At 42.3% G+C, this 22,405-nt stretch overlaps 1 protein-coding gene across 1 annotated transcript in view; it reads left to right on the top strand.

Moving 5' to 3' along the window:
- Positions 1 to 17,918, top strand: part of brinp2 (bone morphogenetic protein/retinoic acid inducible neural-specific 2) — a 214,952-nt gene extending 197,034 nt beyond the window's left edge. The window contains exons 7-9 of the mRNA XM_037787048.1: positions 10,197 to 10,419; positions 14,196 to 14,502; positions 15,458 to 17,918. Coding sequence (XP_037642976.1) covers positions 10,197 to 10,419; positions 14,196 to 14,502; positions 15,458 to 16,279 — 1,352 coding nt within the window. The 3' untranslated portion in view covers positions 16,280 to 17,918. The remainder of the gene's footprint in view (positions 1 to 10,196; positions 10,420 to 14,195; positions 14,503 to 15,457) is intronic.
- Positions 17,919 to 22,405: the final 4,487 nt, after the last annotated feature.

Consider the following 22,405-nt stretch of genomic DNA (forward strand, 5'->3'; position numbering starts at 1 on the left):
CCAATGGATCCTTTTTAGTTTCATATGATGCCAGTTTTAAAAAAAAAAAATTCCAGTAACTGAGCCCACTACGATCTCCGAAAGATCAATTGCGTTAAAGAAATTTGTGGTATTATTATCATGTTAACTTTGACAGCCCTAATAGTATCTGATCCTGCTATAGTCCCTTTTTCACTATACTAGCACAGATAGAAGCTGCATGGACACATATGTAATCGATGATGCAGTGAAGAGAACAGTAGGTCCAATGTCTGAACCGTTCTCAACCCTGTACGCATGCTTATATAGTCCAAAGCAAACCCACACAGATGCACACACTCACTGACACTGACAATAATTATCTAAGGCACTAGATAGATTTGCATAATCAGGTCGGGATTGTGAAATAAGCCTTGCCGTCAGTGTAGATATTTGACGTACTGTATGCGCAGACTGTCAGGCTCTGGATGCTTCTATTGAGCGTCATGTTCAGTTTGTTAGCAGCATTAGCCTCGTGACATTTCACAGGGGAACAGCATAACAACGCCCCTTAGTTCTATGGAAGTGTGCCATTCACTGAGTGTGAATGGTCCTTTTATGTGACTGTAAATATGCAACTTGCATAATGAAAGTAACATTCTCACTAATATGTGTATACATATCACTCATTCCTCAAGAAAGAGGAGCCATAACCAGCCTGTTTGTGGATTCTAAACCCACAAAAGACGTCATGCTGGCTGGAGTCATCCTCTCTCTGGCTTTCACACCTCCTCTCCTAAACTATTTTTATATTTCTCCGTCTCTGCCTCATACGCCAAGACGAGGCTTTTATGCCCCCTCGCCAACCTTGAACGAGAAGGAAAATGGTGCTTCTAGTTGAGATTGATCTTCTTTATGACTTGGTGGAGGCTGAAGGTACGACACTGAAGCATTTTTTTCCATGTTACAATCACCCACAAGAGTCCAATAAGAGCACACCCGAACATTACTTCACCCGACGTGTTGTGCCTGCGCACGTTGATTTCCAGAACAGAATGATTCCCATTCCTCACTTATAGGCGATGGGTTTGAGAAGGAATGCCAGGGGGGATGTGTTCGAGATGTCGAGTGTAAATCTGTCACATACGTTTGGATTTGTGTGTGTGATAACATGTCGGGCTTTACCGAGACACGCTTCAGTTTCAGCTGATGCCACGCCAGCGCAAAGTAGGTTGTCTTTGGTGGGTTTTTAGTTGCCCAAAGTTACAATTCCTCAGCTCGGAAGGCCAGACGTCCCCCGCAGCAATGCCTGACATGGGGGGAATTGGGCTGTCATTTGGTCCATTTGTATTCCCCTGAAAGCTGGAGCTTAGTGGTTCGGGTGAAGAATTTGAATGAGAGCTGTTGGTACGCGGTGTCCTCTCAGCTCATCAGGGGGACTGACATATAGCACGACAGCAACCGGCAAGAGTATAGAGCACTTTTATAACTCAGGTAGAAGTAGAGTCCTTTAGGTAAAGTTAGGGTGAGAAAAAACAGTTTTTATGTGATTACAGAGTCATTCAATTTCATGCCCTTTCAATTAAACAATCTTGATTACAGTTGTGCAGTAAATGGGCTGCAATATTTCACAGACCGGAGGAAAACAACCAATCAGAGCCGAGCTGGAGCCTTGCCTTCTCTGAGCAGCTGTCAATCAGCTGTTCTAATCATTTGAGTTTAGAAATAGGTATTACAGTAACATAATATTGATTCATATGTGATCAGCGTTGCCTAGTTTGACCGTTTGATTGGAGTTTGCGAGTGATTAACAGTTGCCTCCGTTGAATGAACAGCCAATAGGAACACTCTCTCTCTGAAATGACCTGTGATTGGCCAAACTCTCCCGTCACGGGCTAGATTTTCTAAAGCCTGAAAACAGAGCCATGAGGAGGAGCAGAAGTCTAGTTATCAATCAGAGTCAGAATGGTCAAGGCATAAAGCAAATACATGTAGGATTAACCTTCTTAAAGATGACCTAAATTGTGCTTTTTCTAATGCAAACTACATTCTTTTAATTAACAAAAGACTAAATAAAGAGGATATGAGATGTAATGCATGCATTAATACAAATAGGCAAGTTAAAACATCTTTACTGAATGTGCTTCACTGTGGAAAGCATGAACTTTTCCTCCCACTGCTCCTCCAACCACCTCCATTAATGTTCTCTATGTAAATGCATGCACTGACCACATTTTGCATTTGGAACATGCTGTTCTAAAAATACGATCCTCAAATTGAGGCCAGCACTTGATCTATGACTGAAAAAAAGTCAGTCAGGTCATGTTCTGAGGCAACGCTGATGTAGGGGCTCCGGAAGTTTGTGCTGCTAAGATAGCAGAAGTGAGGGGATTCATAAAAATAAAATATATCATGATTTCACCATTCCAACAGAGGTCACTTCCTGTGCCTTATTTCATACTGTGTGAGTATTTCTCTTTTGTAATGCATATGATAAAACATGGCTGTAGCGTGTTTTGTAAGTCTCCCAAAGCCTCCGCCTCCGCAGAGATAAATGCAACTTTAATTAATCTGTTAATAATAAATAGTTCCATGTATAGTTGCTTATGAATTTATGAGTTCAGCTCAAGTTAAGCATAGACAGCACGGAAGGATTTTTCAACTAATTATGGAAGATGTGTGGAAAAACTGAAAGTCTTTAGGGGATTATGGGCTAATCTGAAAACAAAAAACTTACTTTATTAGGAGGCAAATGTAATTAGAGTGTATCGTGATGAATCACTCACTACTGAATATAAAAAAAGACCAGTTTCTACTCTTTTTTTCAGTTTACTTAATCCTTTTTGACAGGACAAATGTGTGACAACAGACACTCTGAACATTTGCACTTTTCAGCATGTACTGTACATCTACTGTACATAAGGTTCACGACGAGTACTCACAATCAAGACTTCCTCCCCGGCTCATGAAATAATTGTTTTCACATTTACTTAAAGGGCAGGTCCATCTGCATTCCTTTCCATTTTTTTTTTCAAATGGAAACGCCCACTTAAATGTAAAAAGCAGTGAGGTACTGTAGGTTACCAAAGTAAGCTAACCAATAATGTTAGGAATAATGTGAATGCTAGCACTAGCTGAGTCAACGTTAGCTGTGCTAAATTTGGAAATAACTGAAAGGGTTAGTTTGGATTTTCTGAGGTGGGTTTGTACATATACTCTCGTTTTCTTAGAGGTAAAATTACCGTTTTTGTGAACGTAGTCTGGTGGCTTTGAAAAGAGCGATATAACGGCTTCAGTTCCCCGTCGGAAAGGGCTGTCTGACGGTGAGGTAAAGTGGCTGTCTTCAGCGACCAGACTTCATTCACAAAAACAGCAGTTATACCTTGCAGAACTGGGGAGTCACTGGTCTAACGCTGCATTGGTTGGTTAGTTTGTTTGTGTTATTGTGTGACTTTCGGATCCGAACTAATGTGGCGTCCACACACCAGTTCATTGCTTAGCTTCCGTGCAGGTACTCCTGTCTGCTTCTCCAAGTTACGATATGTAACGTTAATACTTTTACAAAGGCTGTCAAAATTAATGTGATAATAATACGTTAACGCAAATTTGATTTGATGATTTAATTGTTCAGATTTGTATACATAAGGAACAGCTACAGAATTACATAAAAACCTAAAAAAAATCTCAAATAATGGACCCGCCCTTTAAAGGATTAATGTTCTAGGTAACTAAAATGTTTTTAAGGTATTGAGCCGGTGTTCTAAGAGATCGATCAATCTGCTGAACAGTGACCGACTTCAAAAAGTACTTCAAGTGTAGTTTTTAATACAGAGGCTCTATAGAGACTGCCAGACATAAAATCCTCCCTGCTAACTATTGTGTGTGCAGTGTTGGCGCCGTATGATGGATGGTGGGTTTAATGTGGTGCAGACACTTTGAAGTGATGGAGATAGCAGCTTACTCGACAGCTCTGGACCCTCTGTTTTCCGCTCCGTCTCTCCCAGCCGGCGTCACCGCCGAATAAAAGAGCGAGAGCGAGAGCGCTGCCGCGCTCGCCTGAAGACATCCCAACTCCAACCTTATTGTCTGTCATGTTTGCAACTGAATTAAAGGCGCAGAGAAAGAAAGATGATTATTGAAGTTGTTGTTGCGAGAAATCATGTGGGATTTAATGAGAGGATCTAAGATGTAACTGACAGACAGGGGCACTGCTCAGAGAGGGAAAAAAAAGGCATCTTAAGAGAAAGGAGATGTTCCAGACAGCGGTGTTCACGGCTACATATGACAGGCAGTTGTAAACCCATCAATTCTAATTCAAGCTGTGACAGAGACACTGACAGTGAGTATATGCGGGGTTAGAATTGATTTGTGTACAAGTTTTTGACGGAATATTTTAATTAAAATATGGCAATATAGAAGTGAAATTCCCAAAGAAAATGTTAAATGTTTTTGTAATGCATACTGAATATAGGAATGACAGAACATCTGATGCTGCAATGAAATGCAACATCAGGCAAGGAACCAATATGTACACTTGAAGATTAACATTCCCACAAAGGAAGGTGAATGTTATTACAATGCTCAGGATTCACATCAGAGAATAGCCTTCATCCTTCTGATCCACACTCACTTCCATTTCAGACAAGTTGTCTTCACCAGACTAGTATACGGGAAGAAAAAAGCATGTTTTTAATTTGTTTATTTAAAGTAGTACATCATGAAAAACTCACTTTTTCAATGCTTGTGCTCATCCATCTGTGTATATGGAGTGCCGACCAACCCACAAACTGTGAAATAAGACAACCCAGTTTTTGTGGGCTGCCTAGATCAGAAAACATCTGATTCAACAAGCCATTCAGATTTGCCTCCCCTTCCTATGTTGCATGCAGGCTCATTAGAATATACCTCCCACAACTATCTTTGCAAAGGTGCACCATATTTTTCTCACAAGCCAATCAGAGCAGACTGGGCTTTTTTGAGAGGGGGTCTTAAAGAGACAGGCGCTAAAAAAGAACGTTTCCGACAGAGGGTGAATACAGGTATATACAGACAGACAGGATGAGAAAAGTAATGTGTTTTTTTTAACATTAAAGCATGTAAACATGTTCTAGTAAACACAAAATACAAGTATGAACCTGGAAATGAGCATGATTTCAGGTTAGGAGACCTTCGCTGTTACAACAATAAAGGTTATAGAGCGATCATCCATCCATCCATCGAAAGCTATAGCCACTTATCCTTCATTGGTCGCGGGACGGCTAGAGCCAATCCCAGCAGACAGTGGTACCATTTTTGATCGTAAACTATCATTGTGTGTGAGCAATGTATCCTTATACAATGTTTGTTACGTAAAATAAGTATATTTGTTAAGTAATATAAGTATGTTTGTTTGGTAAAGTAAGTACGTTTGTTAAATAAAATGAGTACGTTTGTTACGTAAAATAAGTTTGTAAGTAGTTACGTAGGTGGCGTTGGTTAAGGACGCAAGTTACGTAACTAACTTAAGGTGAAATGAATCATCGTTGACTTTTGGTTTCACACGTAACACAAACAGAGGTCTCCTGGGTGGAAGTCCTGTGTTTGTTTGACCCGTCCATCCACCCTGACCTCCTCCCTATGTGGACTCTGTCGTTCTTTATACTACGTCACCTGACTTCCTTACAGGTAGCGCTGCACATCCTGGCTCATGATTACGTGGGTTATATTACAGTGCATTACTTTTCGTACTGTAGGTATAAGTACTAACAGTGAACGAGTACAGCCTGGTGTGGGACATAATTGTCTCTACCAAATTGTATGACAATCCATCCAAAGTTGTCCAAAAGTTGGACTTCATTTCAACTCTTTGGACCAGAGTTGGACCGACTGGCCATCATTTTCATCACTCAAGCCACAGTACTAGCTTGGCTAAAGCCAAAAATCAGTAGAGTTTGGTTGGCTTCTCTCTCTACTACACTGTACTGTATATGACTCTTCCTATCCCAGCTCAGACTTTTTACCACCCCATGCCCTTGTAAGGAGTTAAATGAACAGGCCTCAGCCAGCCAGTCACTTAGCTGTCGCCTCTGCTTGATGATGTCATGAATCACTAACTCAGCCCAGAGATGGAGATTTCAGGGCGGCGCGGTCACCCATTACGGAAGAGAAAAAAAAACCCCGGCCTCTTTATCTGATAGATTTTGAGTGAGCCAAATTGTCCATAAATTTGGGACACGGAGTCATAAATGTCAGGAAACGGAGGAAAACAGACAGACAAATTCCTCCAGCGTGATGGCAGCGCTAATGATTACTTCTGAGAGAGGCCGGACGAAATAATGCTCAGGGAGTGTTAAAGGCAGATTGAGAGAGCAGGAGTGATTTGAAAACATAAAAAAAGAATAAGAAATAGTGGGGAGGTGGTTGGTGGATGATGTGTATGAATGTGTATGTGCCACCGCGTGTCAGTTAATCATTGATGGAGGGGAAAAGGAAGACGGATGAAGACAGATGTAGGACGGAGGGAAGGAGAGTATGTTGAGCCGTATGGAGGCATTGATTTCACCGGATAATGGTCACAGTGAGACTCACTGCATGTCAATGTGCTTAGGCAAAAAGGCCGACATTGGAAACAGAAATCACACGGGATATTCTAATGACCTAACCTTGTTAATAAGAGGGTTTCAGGTGAGGTTTAAGCTGCCACCTTGGATGCCATAGTCACGAAATTTAATCTATTTGATTTGTGTACATAGACACAAATTTACCTTTTTTTCGTGATGTTCAGACCGACTTTCAACAACGTATTTTTTGTGCATTTTCCTACTAATGTCCAGGAGGATGTGACGCATATGTCAATTTCCACTACAGTCTTTTCAAAATTAAACTACTAAGCAAGCTTTCGGAATAGATCGACTTGGTTAGACTAAGGCAACAAACTACTTATAAGGTTTAGGAAAAGATCAACTTTGTTAGGTTTAGGCAACAAACTACTTAGTTAGGTTTAGGCAACAAACTACTTAGTTAGGTTTAGAAATAGATTGACTTGGTTAAGATTAGGCAACAAACTACTTAGTTAGGTTTAGGAAAGATCGACTTGGTTAGGTTTAGGCAACAAAATTACTTAGGTTTAGGAAAGGATCGACTTTGTTTTGTTTGAACATTAAAACATGTTCAAGTAGAAACCCAAATTCGAAGTATGAACCTGAAAATGGGCATTATATGTCCCCTTTAAAGCACATTTTGTCTCTCAGAGCAGCTGCAAAGAGACATATTTTGTTCTGGTGGAGCCAAAGTGTATTGAGCAACTTTTCCATGTCATGCATTAGGAAAGTTTGACCTCTGAAATGATGGCATTTGTATCCTGTGCACTCTGTCTTGTTGTGTCCTTCAAACAATGAACTCTGCACACTCAGCTCAGGGTAGCTGTTAATGCTTTGTGAAGATCATTAGAGGTGACATGAAACAAAAAAACACAAAAAACAACACAAAAAACAGACCATCTGAGGACTGTACCCAGAAAACAGAGCGGACCTACTAATATAGCCTCATGTCCGTACAGAGAGACTACAGACAGAGATGAGGGAAAAACGAGAGATGCAGAAACAGGCTGACAGGAAACAACTCGAGAGAGACAACCCCAACTCGCCGGTCCAGAAAAAATGAGAAAGATCACACCACGCGAAACAGGCAGACATACACAAAGAGAAGGATGGAGAGAGACAGACCATTGTGTCATCTGGGATCACTGAGCGCTGTAATAGGCTTGAGTCTCATCAGTTGGGCTCAGCTCAGGTCGGCTTGGCTGCAGATTTCCTCGCTGTCTCCCTGCCAACAACAGCACATGGGAATATGATTCTCCAGCAGACCCAGAACAATCCGAGAAGGTCTCACTTAGCTGGCTTTGGGAGAAAAGGAAATAATAGGTTCAAGTTTCCCAGAGGCTTCATACTGGCATAATATTTGCCCACTGGTTCATAATGGAAGTCCAATGATCTGAACACCGGAACGCTCTTGGCAAACCCAGCACAGGGTACGAGCTGTGTCTTCTGTGTCGGTGTTATTCTCAGTGTAATTTTACTCAAACGGCGCCCAGTCTTTTTGTGTTGGAGAATCTGCACACAGTGATTTGATGGAACCATTTGTCTCTTTTAGTTTTGGCCAGGGCAGTAGATGTCCATGTGTCTAGTACAACAAAGTAGGTGCTGTTCTGACTAAAGTATAGCCATCAGAAAACTTAGAGGTTTCTAAAGTTTTAAAACAGATCCTTTTCAGAACAGCCTGAGGCCTGTAAAACCAGGCACATTTTCTTAAATTATAGCTCATGGCTTACTTTAACACCCAGGGAGTTTTTACATTAATAAAAGCTAAAGCTTGCATTAAATAAAGGTATCTTTTACCAGCCTGGTTGCACCAAATGGATTATGAATGACACGGTAATTTGTAAGTCATTTCACGTGCAATAGCAACGCCTTCGTTGCTTTTGGCGTGTCATTGTTCGCCATGTAGTCTGTAGTGACTGCAATGCAAACTTATCCATGTAAATATACTATGCTCAGATTGACATGAAATAAACAGTGAGAGAGACTGCTTATGGAGGGTGGGTCCAACATACACAGGAATTTCAACCAGGAGACCAATGTTTAAGACCGGTGTTCATGTCCTGAAGTGTTATAAGTGGTCACTTCATTCACTTTCATTAACATTGCGAAATGAGGGCATGCTGTTTGAAAGATGTGGACCTTTACCAGGCAGGTATAATGAAAGTGTGTGCCCCTTTAAAAGGTATAATATGTTGCATTTGATGTTTGCTGTTTGTAAATGCACGGCATTAAAAGTTGGCCTCGGCTCAATGAGCCAGCGAGTAGAGTGAATGAAGAGAGGGAGCGGCATTAGTGAGAACAAAGCAGTAAATCTGAGAAATAAAACGTTATATTCTGATTGTTTCACGGCGGTTACGTTCTAAAGCACAAATAAACACGACCTCAACCCCGCGGGAAGGTGCCAAGTTGCTGGAATTTGAATGAATGCATGCAGCTGAAGAGCAGGCTTCATCCTGTCCTCTGCTAGGGGTGTGTGGCTCAGCCCTGCTCTCGGTCAAACTGACACACCGATACCAGCACTCTATACAAAGCAGAGGAGAGAGAAAGGAACAGGGGGAACACTGGAGCACATGCACATGAGAACACACAACCTGTTCTCATCTCTTTGCTGACCCCCGGAAGCGTTCCGAACACAACAAAATATGATGAAAAGAGAAAATACAGGCAGAGGGCAGCAGGGTCTCTGCATATAGAGACACCGCCAGACACCTATAGTGGGACATACGGGTCATAGTTTTTGTATCACTCTAAACGTTGTTTTTTATAGAAAATTCCTGCATATTATACTTTTAACATATTCATGTTACATAAAGGGGATCAATTATCTTTTTTTTCTGGCTCTAACCTGTGGAGACCTGCCATGTAGGGCTCTGCATTTCCACAAGAGTTTGACCTCAACATTCTATTGAATTTCCTACATTGTATGCCCATGCTTAGTGCCATTACAAATCAAATTGAACCAGATGCTTTAATGGTTTTGACTGACATGTTGATGTAGGTGGCAGTGGTGATGTTTGATTTGTGTGAAATCATTTATTCACCTCAAACCTTGCTTTTTGCGTTGTTTGGGTTTGACACAAACTTGTTCAACAGCTACAGAATTTGCTGTGAATTGTGGCCATTTGTTTTTTAGTGTAGCACCACAGAGATGGAACCTCTGTCACCATTTTACCACATGCTCTTATTGGTCTATTTGGCTTGTGATTATATCTTAACTAGTTTGGACTTTTAAAGAATTGAGGCGTAAATGAAAATGCCCATCCCTACGTGACACCATCCTCTCAATCACCAGATAACTAGTGTTTCTAAATGACAATGATGCAAATGATGCTGCTGTGAATACGATGAGTTTCTAATGGTGAGGTGAATGAGTATAACTGCAGATTGAAGCACAGGTGTTTTCTTTGTAATGGCAATTCATTAGAACATAACTGCTTTTTTTGTTGTATTCTAGTGACACATGAAACTCCCCCAGCTCCTCAGTCATTATCTCTGCATGCCACTGGGAATAAAGCAGACTGTGGTGAATAGGTTTGCAGTGCTCAAAAAAAGGCTATTGTTAACATCTAAATGACTTGAGTGCATCTAATTTTGTCCAATTTTCTCTTTCTCCACCTTCCCTCTCTGTCCCCCTTCCTGTCTCTGTTGAATTCCCTGCAGATGAATTCAAAGCCCTCCTGAAGCGCCTGCCCACTGACCGGTTCTTGAATGTGTCCATGATTGCCAAGTTCTGGTCTGCTGACTTGAACCTCCAGAAGCGTTACGCACAGCTGGAGTCCAGCACTGCCCTGGTCCTGGGCAAAGCCCAGAAGGTCGTCAGGAAACTGTTCACCCTGAGCAAACGGTGCCCCAAACATCCTCGCATCAGTCTGCCCAGAGAGAGGTAACCCACTGGGATGCACTGACAGAAAACAAACCCAATTTAAAGGGCAGGTCAAGGCTGTTTCCATAGTTGAACAAGACTCGGTTAAAACCAATATATGGCTGGACCGTGTATGGTCAGTCTGTGAATTTGTGGCTAATTGTCAATCTTAACAAGTCAAGGTCAATGCCAAGCCTCAACTATTCAAGGTCAGTGCCTAACCTTAACTCTTCGAGAGCAATGCCTCAGATTAACAATCTCACGAGAGTTTCCCCAGTTTGTGGGTTCCCTTCTAGCCACCACCGCTGACACGGAAAATAATGTGTCTATCTGCAACGTGTTTCGTATCCACTCCAAAATTGAATGGGTTCTTCCTTGGCCTATGCCTCACCCTTCCACCAAGTTTCATGAAAATCAGACTGGTAGTTTGTCCGTTATCTAGCAGACAAACAGACAAACCTACAAACTGAAAACTGAAAAAGACATAGTTGTTTTATTATTAGGAGTTTTGTTGACTGATTTGTGGTGATTCACTACGGCTGTAGGCTCTCTAACAACCCACCTCATGTGGGGCACACTGGGAAAACCTAGAGCTATCTTTCTAGAAAGAGCACAGCTTTACATTTAGCAAAACCCCAAAAGTTCTACACAGAGGACAGTGGGAAACATGCCAGTGGGGTACACAACAGCTCCCTTTAAGCTGATTCACATCCTAAACATGTATTTGTTGATTGCTGGCATTGTGATTTCAGCTTTGGGCCGTCTCTGCTGTCAACAGATTGTACAGTAGTCTAACTGTGTAAAACTGTTGCGCATTATGACAGAGAAGTAGCAACACTACATAGATATCTTTACCCTGCATCTACCTGAATGGATCATCTGTATCAACAGCCCACAACACTCCCACATGGAGTGGCCTAGAAAACAACTTCATGCAAAAGTAATAATCATCAACATTTTATACAAGCAATATCTCTTTAGATACTGTAATGACTCAAGCAGTTGGTGAAAGCTTTTACATTTGTTGCTGCCTAACATATCTAGTGTCTAGTATTGATCTTGTTGTTTTATTGACAGATAGACCAATATATATATATACTGTATATGTACAAAGAGTATAAAAGGCAGTAAATGAAAAATAAATACAGAAAATGAAGCAGATTAGACAATTCCTCACAACGTCCGGTATGAACCCACTCTCTGGTATGAATCCAATTTATGATACAAATACAGATATTTGTGTGACAAACTGATACAGATTGTAGAATGGCATTACCAACCCCTTCTCATTCCCATCTTGTCATATCTGGACGCTTGGTGAGAGCCCCTTTGCATCACTTTTTAACACTCAGGTTTAGGCAACAAAACTACTTGGTTAGGTTTAGTAAAAGATCATTGTTTGGGTTAAAATAACTATGTTTGTTACGTAAGTAAAGTACGTTGTGTGAGTTAATTTAGGTACGTAACTTAAAATAAGGCAATGTTGAGTTTAGGTTTCATACTGGACATGAACAACTGTCTCCGGTCCTGTGTTTATTTGACCTATACATCCACCCTGACCTCCTCCCTATGCAGACAGATTGAATAGATGAGAGGTTGTTCTAAGCATCTAATATTTCCGTGGATGGGCACGAACATGCACTAAAAGGCACTTGCGTCAACAAAGCACATAGGGGCTCGGATTACAACACACATAGAGGGAGATTGACTTCATTCTTTGCTCAGGTAGACATTACTCCTCTATATCTTTACATAGAAAATAGTTGTTTGCTGTTATATCAATGCTCTGAATTCTGTATAGAGAACCTTTAACAGGGGATACAGCTGTTCGTTTCCCGGTTCCAACCAACAGTCAACCCTGCTGTTATGAGTATCCCAGAGAACCTGACATGGAGAGGGCAGAACAGAGTACCGTCAGCTTGAGAGAAGTGCCGGTGTGCAAGAAAAAGTCACGATACGCCAAAGAGTAGAATGTAGTAGTGCCTGTAATACGTACCGGTGAGTGGCGGCCCACTTCGAGCACTGGTTTTAATGCACAAATGTGCAGGTGTTGGGAAACATACCTTCCACTGTTGTTGAAACCACTATCTACTAATAATTTGACAGACTGACTGACTCTCTTTGCCTGAGTCAATTCTACACCAGTGGTTGACTGGTCTGAGCAAAATACCCCCACAAGCTTCACTCAGCTGTCATTACGTGGCAGTTTTGTGTTGCTGCAAGGGAAAAATGAAGACAAGCTTGTGAAAAGAAGGTGAGATGTGAACAGCCAAGGAGCGAAAATGCAGGGAGTAAATAAAGTGAGAGAATGTGGAAAAGAGATGTGATGGTGGGATGGAGACTAAGAGAGAAAGAAAGGGAAAGTGTGAGAGAGATGAAGGGTCTAGTTACCGGCGGTGGAGGCCTTTGTGTGGTAAGGTACGTGGTACTGTGGCAAGCTGTAATCAAGTCCTCTCCCGGACTGACAGCTCGGCACTTGTTTACAGAGGACTTCAATTTCCCTGACAGTCCTTTCCCTCTACCCATCACTCCATCCCCCCGTTCTCACACTCCGCCTCGCTTTCTGTCTTCAGTCACCTTTGTGTTGCCTTGCTCTCTCTCTCTCTGTCTCACCCCTGTCACTCAGAGTCTTAACCCAGTTCGTACCAGCAACAAGAAGTTATCAGCAGCTGCTCAGCTCCCTATTTTCTTCTGCACAAATCCATTTGTTTTATCATCATTCATTTTTGTCTATTTACATAGGCCTGAGGGGAAGGAATTGCTGGAGCATTTGGGCAATGTAGTGTGTGATTTCCTGAACTTAGCCCGGGGATAGAATCTCTGCAGAGCCAATTTCCAGTCTGAACTTGTTGCTGCTGTTACCGCGCCAAAGTGGATGGTAATTTATGTATGTCTGCATTTTCATCTCTGCTGCAGTCACACGCAAACACCCACCCCCTTCTATGAAAAAAAGGTGTTAAATTGCCACAGATAAACAAATCCAATTTTTAAGTAATAGGGAGTAGACTGTGAATTACATTTCCACCTATGGGAAATGGGATGCATGAGGGGTAAACAGCAGTGTGGTCAAATCCTCATTTAAGGCTCTTATCCAAGCTTTTTCACAAACATTGCACCCTTAAACTTTAGTGTTTAACTCAGTTAATGCCTCTGAGGACATACTGAAAGATGGGAGGATGAGAGAATAGAGGGCTCCTGGGATGACGTATTTTTGTAGGCCAACCAGGAAGTTAGCATCGCCCTGGGGTCCCTCGACAAAAAGCCAGTGGAATTTGTCCATTGGGTTTTGGATTATTGCGGAAAATAAGCTCTGTGGCAAACAAACGTTTATGATACTTACACGTTTTGTTCAGCAAGATAATCCACAACTGAACACCGCTTTTATGATTTTTGTCGTCTTTGTCGAACAACAAAGAAAAACACTTCTTTATGTCGGCTAATTTCTGGGATCCAGTTTGTTTGTTTGCTTCCAAGGCTGTAGCACGCTGTGTTTACATGCCAATTTGTTTCGTATCTGGCAACCTAACACGTTCTCATCCCAACTTGTCACACCACTATAGTTACCCTTGGCGTCACTTTAGGATAAGGCAACTAAACCACTCTAGTTTTAGTTTGGAAAGTACTATGTTTGTACAGTGAAAAATGACACTGAATGTTGTGAACATGCATGAACAGCGCTCTCCTGGATAAAAGCCTTCTGTCAATTTACCCATTACATAGTTACCTACTCTGTGTTGGAATATGCTGTACTGTATAAACAACACATAATTGTGTTTTTCTCTCCCTCCCCTCTGCAGGCCTGTTGGGTTTTGGTTGAGCAGGGCTCAGTCTCTGCTCTACTGCAATGAGCACGGAGTGCAGGGTTCCTTCTCCGAGGAGGTGAAGAGCTGTAGCTGCCCCGCGGAGCAGCCAACCTGCCAGGGAGTCGTCCCCTGCGTTGTGGGCACCTCCTCCACCTCCTGTTCCTCCTGTGCGACCGACAACGCGACCCGCTGCGGAGCCTGTCACCACGGCAACCTCCTCCATCTTGGTTCCTGCCGGCCGAGCATCGCTGCCTCCCTGGACCACTATCTGAACTTCGACCTGGACATGCCTGATGCTGAGGTTCTCAAAGCTTCTCATAGATGTATTCCATTAGTTCTCAAACCTCTGTGATCCAAATGATACAGTACATCTGATTACACCAAAGATCATGACAAAAACTAAATCAACAACTACATTAACGATATATTGAGGGTAAAGTTAGCACTTCAGATATCTTTATTGGACAGAAATAATGTGAATGTAGAACCACCAGTGCTTGCCTCGCCTGCCAGTAAATGATCATGAGCAAACAAGCTGCTAGAAACAGAGGGAAAACAGATAGCGCCAATATATTCCAGACTGAGTCCCCGAAATTGAAGAACAAACGTGAAAAAATGCATTAATATGTATGAAATACATGCCTCTGAGACAAACAGAGATTTTTCAAATTCATTGTCTTAATTAACAGAAGAGGTGTTGGAATGTTATATTAGTTCCAGGTGCAATAACAGGTTTCCTGCAAGAAAAATTTAAAAGCTGCTAAATTGGAAAAGTTATCATGTATTATTTTACTTCTGTTGGTGTAACGAATAAAATGTCACCATTGAAGTTTTGCCACCGGGTGGTACCAATGTCTGGTCTGGCCCAAAGACTAAATCTCTGACAGAAACAAAAATGAAGTGTGGTAGTAGATTTGGCCCGATAAGTTAACCTTTTTAACCACCCGGTTCAAATGTTAAATGGACATTATCAGTGGTTATCAGCCTCATAGATGTGAGTAGGTAGGGGCCTGCTACACCCACTAGTAGGTTTCATCACCGATTCACATGGTCGATCACTGAAAGAAGGAGTAAAAGAAGACAACAGCAACCCCTAGCGACCGTAGTAATTATGACAGGAGCAAAAGCACGATTCAGTTGCTGTAGTATATTAACATATATTAACAATTATATATTAACAACACAAAACAATGACAGAATCTCACATCTACCTGTAAGAGTGAATGTGATCTCACTGTTCTTTAATCCCTCTCCAGGTGAAGTACCTGCTTCAGCGACTGGACAGCAGAATCGAGGTCCACGCCATTTACATCAGCAACGACGTCCGCCTGGGAAGTTGGTTCAACCCCGCCTGGAGGAAGAGAATGTTGCTGACACTCAAGAGTAACAAAAACAAGTCCAATCTCATCCACATGCTGATGGGCATTTCTTTCCAGATATGCTTGACTAAGAATTCGACACTGGAGCCCGTGCCTGCCATTTATGTCAATCCTTTCGGGGGAAGTCACTCAGAGAGCTGGTTCATGCCCGTGAACCAGCCTGAGTTCCCCGACTGGGAGAGAACTCGACTGGACGCCGTCGTCACGGCGCAGTGTTACAACTGGACACTGTCTCTGGGCAACAAATGGAAGTCCTTCTTTGAGACGGTGCACATCTACCTGCGAAGCCGCATACTCACAGATGATCCAACAGTGAATGAGACTCTCTTCTACGAACCGTTGGACCTGGACGACCAGACGTCCAACCTGGGGTACATGAAGATCAACACGCTGAAAGTGTTTGGATACAGCATGCACTTTGACCCCGAGGGCATCAAGGATCTGATCCTCCAGCTGGACTACCCTTACACGCAGGGCACGCAGGACGCTGCCTTTCTGATGCTGTTGGAGATGAGGGACCGGATTAACCGGCTGTCTCCGCCGGCACCGCAGCCGCTGGACCTGTTTTCTTGCCTGTTGCGCCACCGGCTCAAGCTGTCTGCCGGAGAGGTGGTGCGCATCAAGGACTCGCTGCAGATGTTCAACTCCAAGCTTCCCAATGCTTCTCCTGAACCGGAGCTGGCCCAGCTGTGCAGCTAGCTAGCTTAGCACACAAGTCAGGTACAAGAAAGTGGAGTTGCTGCGAGACTGAGCAGGGGAGGTCCTACCGAGTTAGCCTCTCGGACCCAAATCCTCTGGATTAACAGAACTCTAAAGGTGGACTGCTGGGCTTTTCTTGTGGCCACTCTTGGCTGGTTTTCTGGCGTCACATTTTTATCAGAAATTGCTACCAGAGTCCTTTGTTGAACAGTGGAGTCGTGTTATGGACTTTTGAGAGAACAGCTGATACTTGGACTGTCTTTCAGAGGCTCTACTGTACCAGCCCGGAGGCTTACTTTTGCTATTACTGCCCTGCTTTTGGCAAACTGTGCGACTGGATGGAGTTAAGAGAGACTCCCTTACACCGTGATCTGGAAACTCAGAGAGCCGATGTCATTAAGTATACCTAAGACATCTGCCTTGCAAAGATAAAGGCGGTTTTGATATGTAAAGAGGAACTCTTAAGGGGTCTTCAGAAACGAGCAAATGGAAGAGAAGATTTCCCCTTTTCTAACCCTATTTTCTTTGGCTACAGAACAATCTCGTGGGAGGGGAAAATGGGATAATATTATATATGTGGTGAATGAGTTGTTATGTTATGCTTAACAGTTTAAAATTTGATAATCCCGAACCCTGTTACTGTCTTTGAATATTTCTTTTTAATCCCTGCCTTCCATTTTATCTGGCATCTGAAAACTTGTAAGTACAGTATCTATGCTTAACATCTGAGTGAGAAGCCTGTTAGTGATGTTCTGTCCTTGGTGGTGTGTCTAATACCAAAAGAACGTGAGCACATTGGCAAACTGAACGGCGAAATATGACAATATTAAAACGTTGAGTTATTTTTTGGAGCTGAAAAATCATCGAGAACTCTTTCTGACGGTGGTAACGAAAAAGGTCTGAGGATACAGCGCTGTAAATAACGCTCCATCTAACCCCAGGTGTGGACAAGTGCACATTGCTTTTTAGATAACTGAGTGCAAAGACCAAAAAAATGTTTATAACAGAACAAACTCATGCCTTATATGGAGAGTCAATGTTAAGATAAGAAGCACATTTAGTTTCTGTGTTTGATTTCCCAGCGAAGGCTGTATTGCTTTTTATATTTCAATATTTCTACCAAGACAGAACAACAGACACATTCTCCAGAATACGTGGTGATGTAGTTTCCCATGTAAATGCCAGTCACACTTTCTGCAGTTACTTGTTTTTGATTTGGTGTTGTGAAACTTTGAGTCACTATTCACGTTGCACACCAGTATACATGCATACTGTAATTGTTCTGCAAAATCCTTCTATCTCCAATGAGACAAACTCTCAGTATCTGATTGAACCTGGTGGATGTTATTATGATTTAAAAAAAAAAAAGGTTTTTGGTTTAGTCTCAGGTCAATGAAACAGTTTTTTTTTTTCCTTATACGTGGGTCCAATGTCAGCTGCCAGTTACCGACTGGAGTTACAAGGTTTCTGCAGGGCAGTGATGGTAATCTCGAGAGCTGCAAACTTACCAGGATGATACTTGATATGATTCTTCATTTACTTCACTAATTTCTCACTGAAAGTCAGTAAACCTTGTATGTCATTTTCAGCAGTTCTTCTGTGCTCAGCTTGCTTAAGTAAAAACAAAGTGGTTTATCTATTCGGGATCCTTTTCCTTGTTTGCTTTCAACACTCATTGTCATAACACGTGTACTATGAAATAACATATCAATATATATTACAGAACAGGTTGTCCCTGTGTGTTGACAACTCATATTCAGATTGTATTCCATTGTCCTCGCCATGTGACTCCAGACACTGCAGGGCTGGATCTACTGAGGAAATAGTGCAGTGTAAATATGTGCAGGTGGAGGGGGAAGATGGTGTTGATACAACTGATGTATCAAGGGAAATGCAGCCAACTGCTCACTGTAAAAGTCTCATCAAAAGAAAGAAGAGTTTCTAGTATGTATAACTTCACAGCTTGTTAAACATCAAAGTCGAGTGCAATGAACACAAAATCCCCCACAAAAAGATGGCTCTAGTGACCATGGCTCTGAAATATCAGTAAGTCAAAATCCATGGCCCGACATTCGCTCTGAAATATCAGTAAGTTAGAATCTATGGCCCCGACCATGGTTCTGAAATATCAGTTAGTTTGAATCTACGGCCCTGACCATGGTTCTGAAATATCAGTAAGTTAGAATCTACGGCCCCGACCACGGCTCTGAAATATCAGTAAGTTAGAATCTACGGCCCTGACCATGGTTCTGAAATATCAGTTAGTTCGAATCTACGGCCCTGACCATGGTTCTGAAATATCAGTTAGTTCGAATCTACGGCCCTGACCATGGTTCTGAAATATCAGTAAGTTAGAATCCATGGCCCCGACCATGGCTCTGAAATATCAGTAAGTTAGAATCTATGGCCCCGACCACGGCTCTGAAATATCAGTAAGTTAGAATCTACGGCCCCGACCATGGCTCTAAATTATCAGTAAGTTAGAATCTATGGCCCCGACCATGGCTCTGAATTATAAGTAAGAAGACAGCAGGTTGTGCAGTGTGAACAGTACAGCAATCTGACGACTTTGAAAGTCGTGTAGTGAGAAATGTGCAAACGCTTGCTAAGAAGGTGCGCTTGTTTTATGTGTCTGGCTGCAGAACGCGTCCAATCTGCGGCCGAAAAAAAAAAAAAAAAACGCCGCAAAAGCCTTAGTAAATCTGGCTCTCGGTGCGTTGCCATAAAAATGGATGCATAAACTTCCAATTACCCCCCGGCCCCTCATAATAAGATGAATGTCCTCTAATATACGGAGTGCAGTGTTTTTTTGTAAGATGAAAAGCCAATTTCCTGAGTTGTCAGGGAGCAAACAAGAACCAAACGCACACTGTCACATTACATCAGGCTGCTGGTTTATCTGCTGGAGAAAGCAAGAGAGGGAACGGAAAGAGAGAGACAGGAAGAGTGACAGAGACAGGGAGAGAGAGAGAGGGGGACACGTTGGCCAACTTGAGCAGCCTGTATTTATTTATTTTTTTCCCCGACCCCCATAATGAGGTGGGGAAGCAGTCACTCTGCATTGGGTTAATAAACAGTTATTCATCTTCAGCATGGCACCTAGGAAACAGGAGTGGGTTTGCCCTTGGGCTAATCTTCAGGCCCGCGGAAGACAGCTAATCCATCAGAGCGCTATTTAGACTGCATACTACAAAACTTTCTGGACCTCCCGAAAGAAGCGAGGGGGGAAGAGCGAGGAAATGAGAGAGTGATTGAAAAGGTAATAGATGATACAGAGGGAGAGATGGAGGGAAGATAAGGTTGAGAAAAAGTGGGGAGAGAGTGGAAAGGTGAGAGGGGTTGGGCTGCTAGTCTCGCAGTGATTTATGATGTTTAGGAAGTCGGACTGTTTGAATTAATGAGGTAGAATTGGTGAAATCGAGTGGCACGTATGTGTGTGTGTGCACTCGTAGTGTATCTGTAGGTCATTTGACATAGTCATCAATAACAGTGTAGATTTGAGGGGTTGAAATTACATTCAAATAACATTATTACAAATGTATCCAGAGAAATGATTCATGCTCGGAGACAGACATTGAAATGCAAAGTTAGAGCTGGTTTGACCTTCACGGGAGGGAGGCAAAGTGAGTTGTTCTCATAAGGTGGTTGATTATGACTGTATCAACGGCGGCATCGTGGCTGACGAATCTGAAATTCAGGTCTTATGCAGCACGTCTGTTTCACAAGACAGCTCGCAAAAAAAAAAAAGAGAAAAATAATTTATTCCTCATATTGCTTTTCCAAGACTCACTTGGCAAACTCGTTCATTACCTCCGACCAAGAAGAGACAAGGTCACATTACAAATTCACTGGTGTTGCAGCAGACTTCTCTCTTTGTCAGCATTTCGAAGACAAACTGCAGTGAAAAATTGCTCGTTACCCCTGACAATATTACATGTCCAAACATCCTGCCTTCTATTCAACAAAACTCGGTCAAAATAAATCTTATTAACACCCCGATAATGGCGTATCTTTTAGAGGTAGCACTCAGCTATGACCTACAACAACTTATAAAGTGACTGCTATCAACACAAGTGGGACCCAAGTGCAGGACAGACAGGTCGGTGGTGGTACAAAGTGTCTTTTATTGCAACCGAGTATGAGGTTATGAGAAACTGGGGGTCCATTGGGAGGAATGAAGATGGTTGAGATGAAGCTGACGTGAGCATGTAATGTGGGGAAAGCGTAGCGAGGAGGCGTAGCTGGCGGGGGAGAATGGTGATCCTGAGACGGAGGAAAAGCAGGTAAGAAGCACAAATAACACGGGGAAGCAGACACTAGAATATTATACAATCTGTGCATTCCAATACCCATCCTACCATACTGTTTAGCATGCCAGAAAAAGATTTTGTATGTCAAATGCAGTATGCCAAAAATACCAGGATGTCCTACTACATTTTGCAGTATGCAAGACAGCATGCTTTTCTGACACCCAATCCTCTGCAGTGGATATATGAGCAAGAGGTTCAAAGTTCGAGGCACAACGTTATGAGGAATATGGCCTCTCTCAAACCACCCCTTTACAGGGTGTCCCTACCTAGATGTCCCATTTGTATCCGTACTGCAGACAACAGTAAACACTTTTTAAGGGCAGCTGCAGTATGTACTAAAAGTAAAAAGGAAAAGATTGTGATTTGGATCGCACTCTATACCTTGGCCTTATCAGTGAGTGTACCGCTGAGGTGGAAACAACAATGTGGCGACAATTGGTTGGAAAGCCGGAGTAGATATACTGCATGAGTGAACTGACGACAGGCAGGTGCCGCTTGATGAGCTGATTGCAGACAGGTGAGTGTGATGAGCAGAGCCAGGAGGATGAGGAAGGCAGACCACGCCCATACCAACACACACACACACTAAACAAAACACAAAGAGAGAAAGAAACAAACCCGGAGAACATAGGGAAGGGGGAATACCAGAGTTCCAACAGCTCCAGTGTTCATTTCGTTAGTAAAAACTATGATGAGAAATATTCGTTGACTTTTTTTAGAGGATAAAAATAATAAAAACTAAATATACTTTGAAAAAAGAAGTTAGAAAAGTATGACAAAATGTATAACAATTTCAATTTATACAATTATGTGAAAGATGATGAGAACAGAGCAACACGACCTCCTCTCCACGCCAAACAGAAATAGCCAGAGCAACACGACATCCTATCCACGCCAAACAGATGGAGCCAGAGCAACACAACCTCCTCTCCACGCCAATAGATAGAGCCAGAGCAACACAGCCTCCTCTCCACGCCAAACAGATAGAGCCAGAGCAACACGACCTCCTCTCTGTCATGGAACCTAGAGAGAGGACCACATTTTTGTTTTTAGTTCACAGTTGCTTGGTAGTGTGAACATATGTTTCACATGCCAATAAGCCTCTTTGCATTAAGGAAAACTTTTTTCATTTATTATCTTATTGATTATTTAGAAATAAATAATAAATCAACTACTTGATGGCTCCACTATGTGTCTAACTAGGTGGCCTGACTCAGCCTGATGACAGTAATTGCTGTGAGAAACGTGGAATCTGTGCATTTGAAAAGGTATAGAAGAACCTTTTCACACAGAAAAGCAGCACTTTGGGAATACATTGTTTGTGTTTTCTTTAGCTCAAACTAGACGTGTCTTTATAATGCGTATGCTGCTGCAGGAAGTGTGAAATGTTTAGAATCTGTGTAAGTGGGACATAAACACTTTGCTTGCAAGCAGGGCTCCTCTCCACATTGACCCTTGTGACTAATGATGCTGAGCAGTAAATGTTCGTAGTTTGAGAACCCAATCTCCTCTGCTTATTTAAATTGCATTTTTATCCTTTATAGTTTCCCTCCTCCTTTTTTCTGGATGCAGGATTTAGGGGCCATTAATGGAGACTGACCTCAACAGACAAATGCGACCTCCTCCGTTTGTGCATTAAAAAAAATCACCGTCCCGGCTCATGAGCAAAAGGAAACCTCATGTTCAACCTGCAAAAATATATTCAAAGATCTTTTTATTAACACTGTTCTGTTTATGTGTTTATCTTGCAGTTGCCAGCACCTCCAGACCTGAAGTACAAGCTGTGCTCAAAGCTTCTTTTTTTGTCTCTCCTATT

This window comes from Sebastes umbrosus, chromosome 12, assembly GCF_015220745.1.
Source record: "Sebastes umbrosus isolate fSebUmb1 chromosome 12, fSebUmb1.pri, whole genome shotgun sequence".
In the NCBI taxonomy this organism is placed as follows: domain Eukaryota; kingdom Metazoa; phylum Chordata; class Actinopteri; order Perciformes; family Sebastidae; genus Sebastes; species Sebastes umbrosus.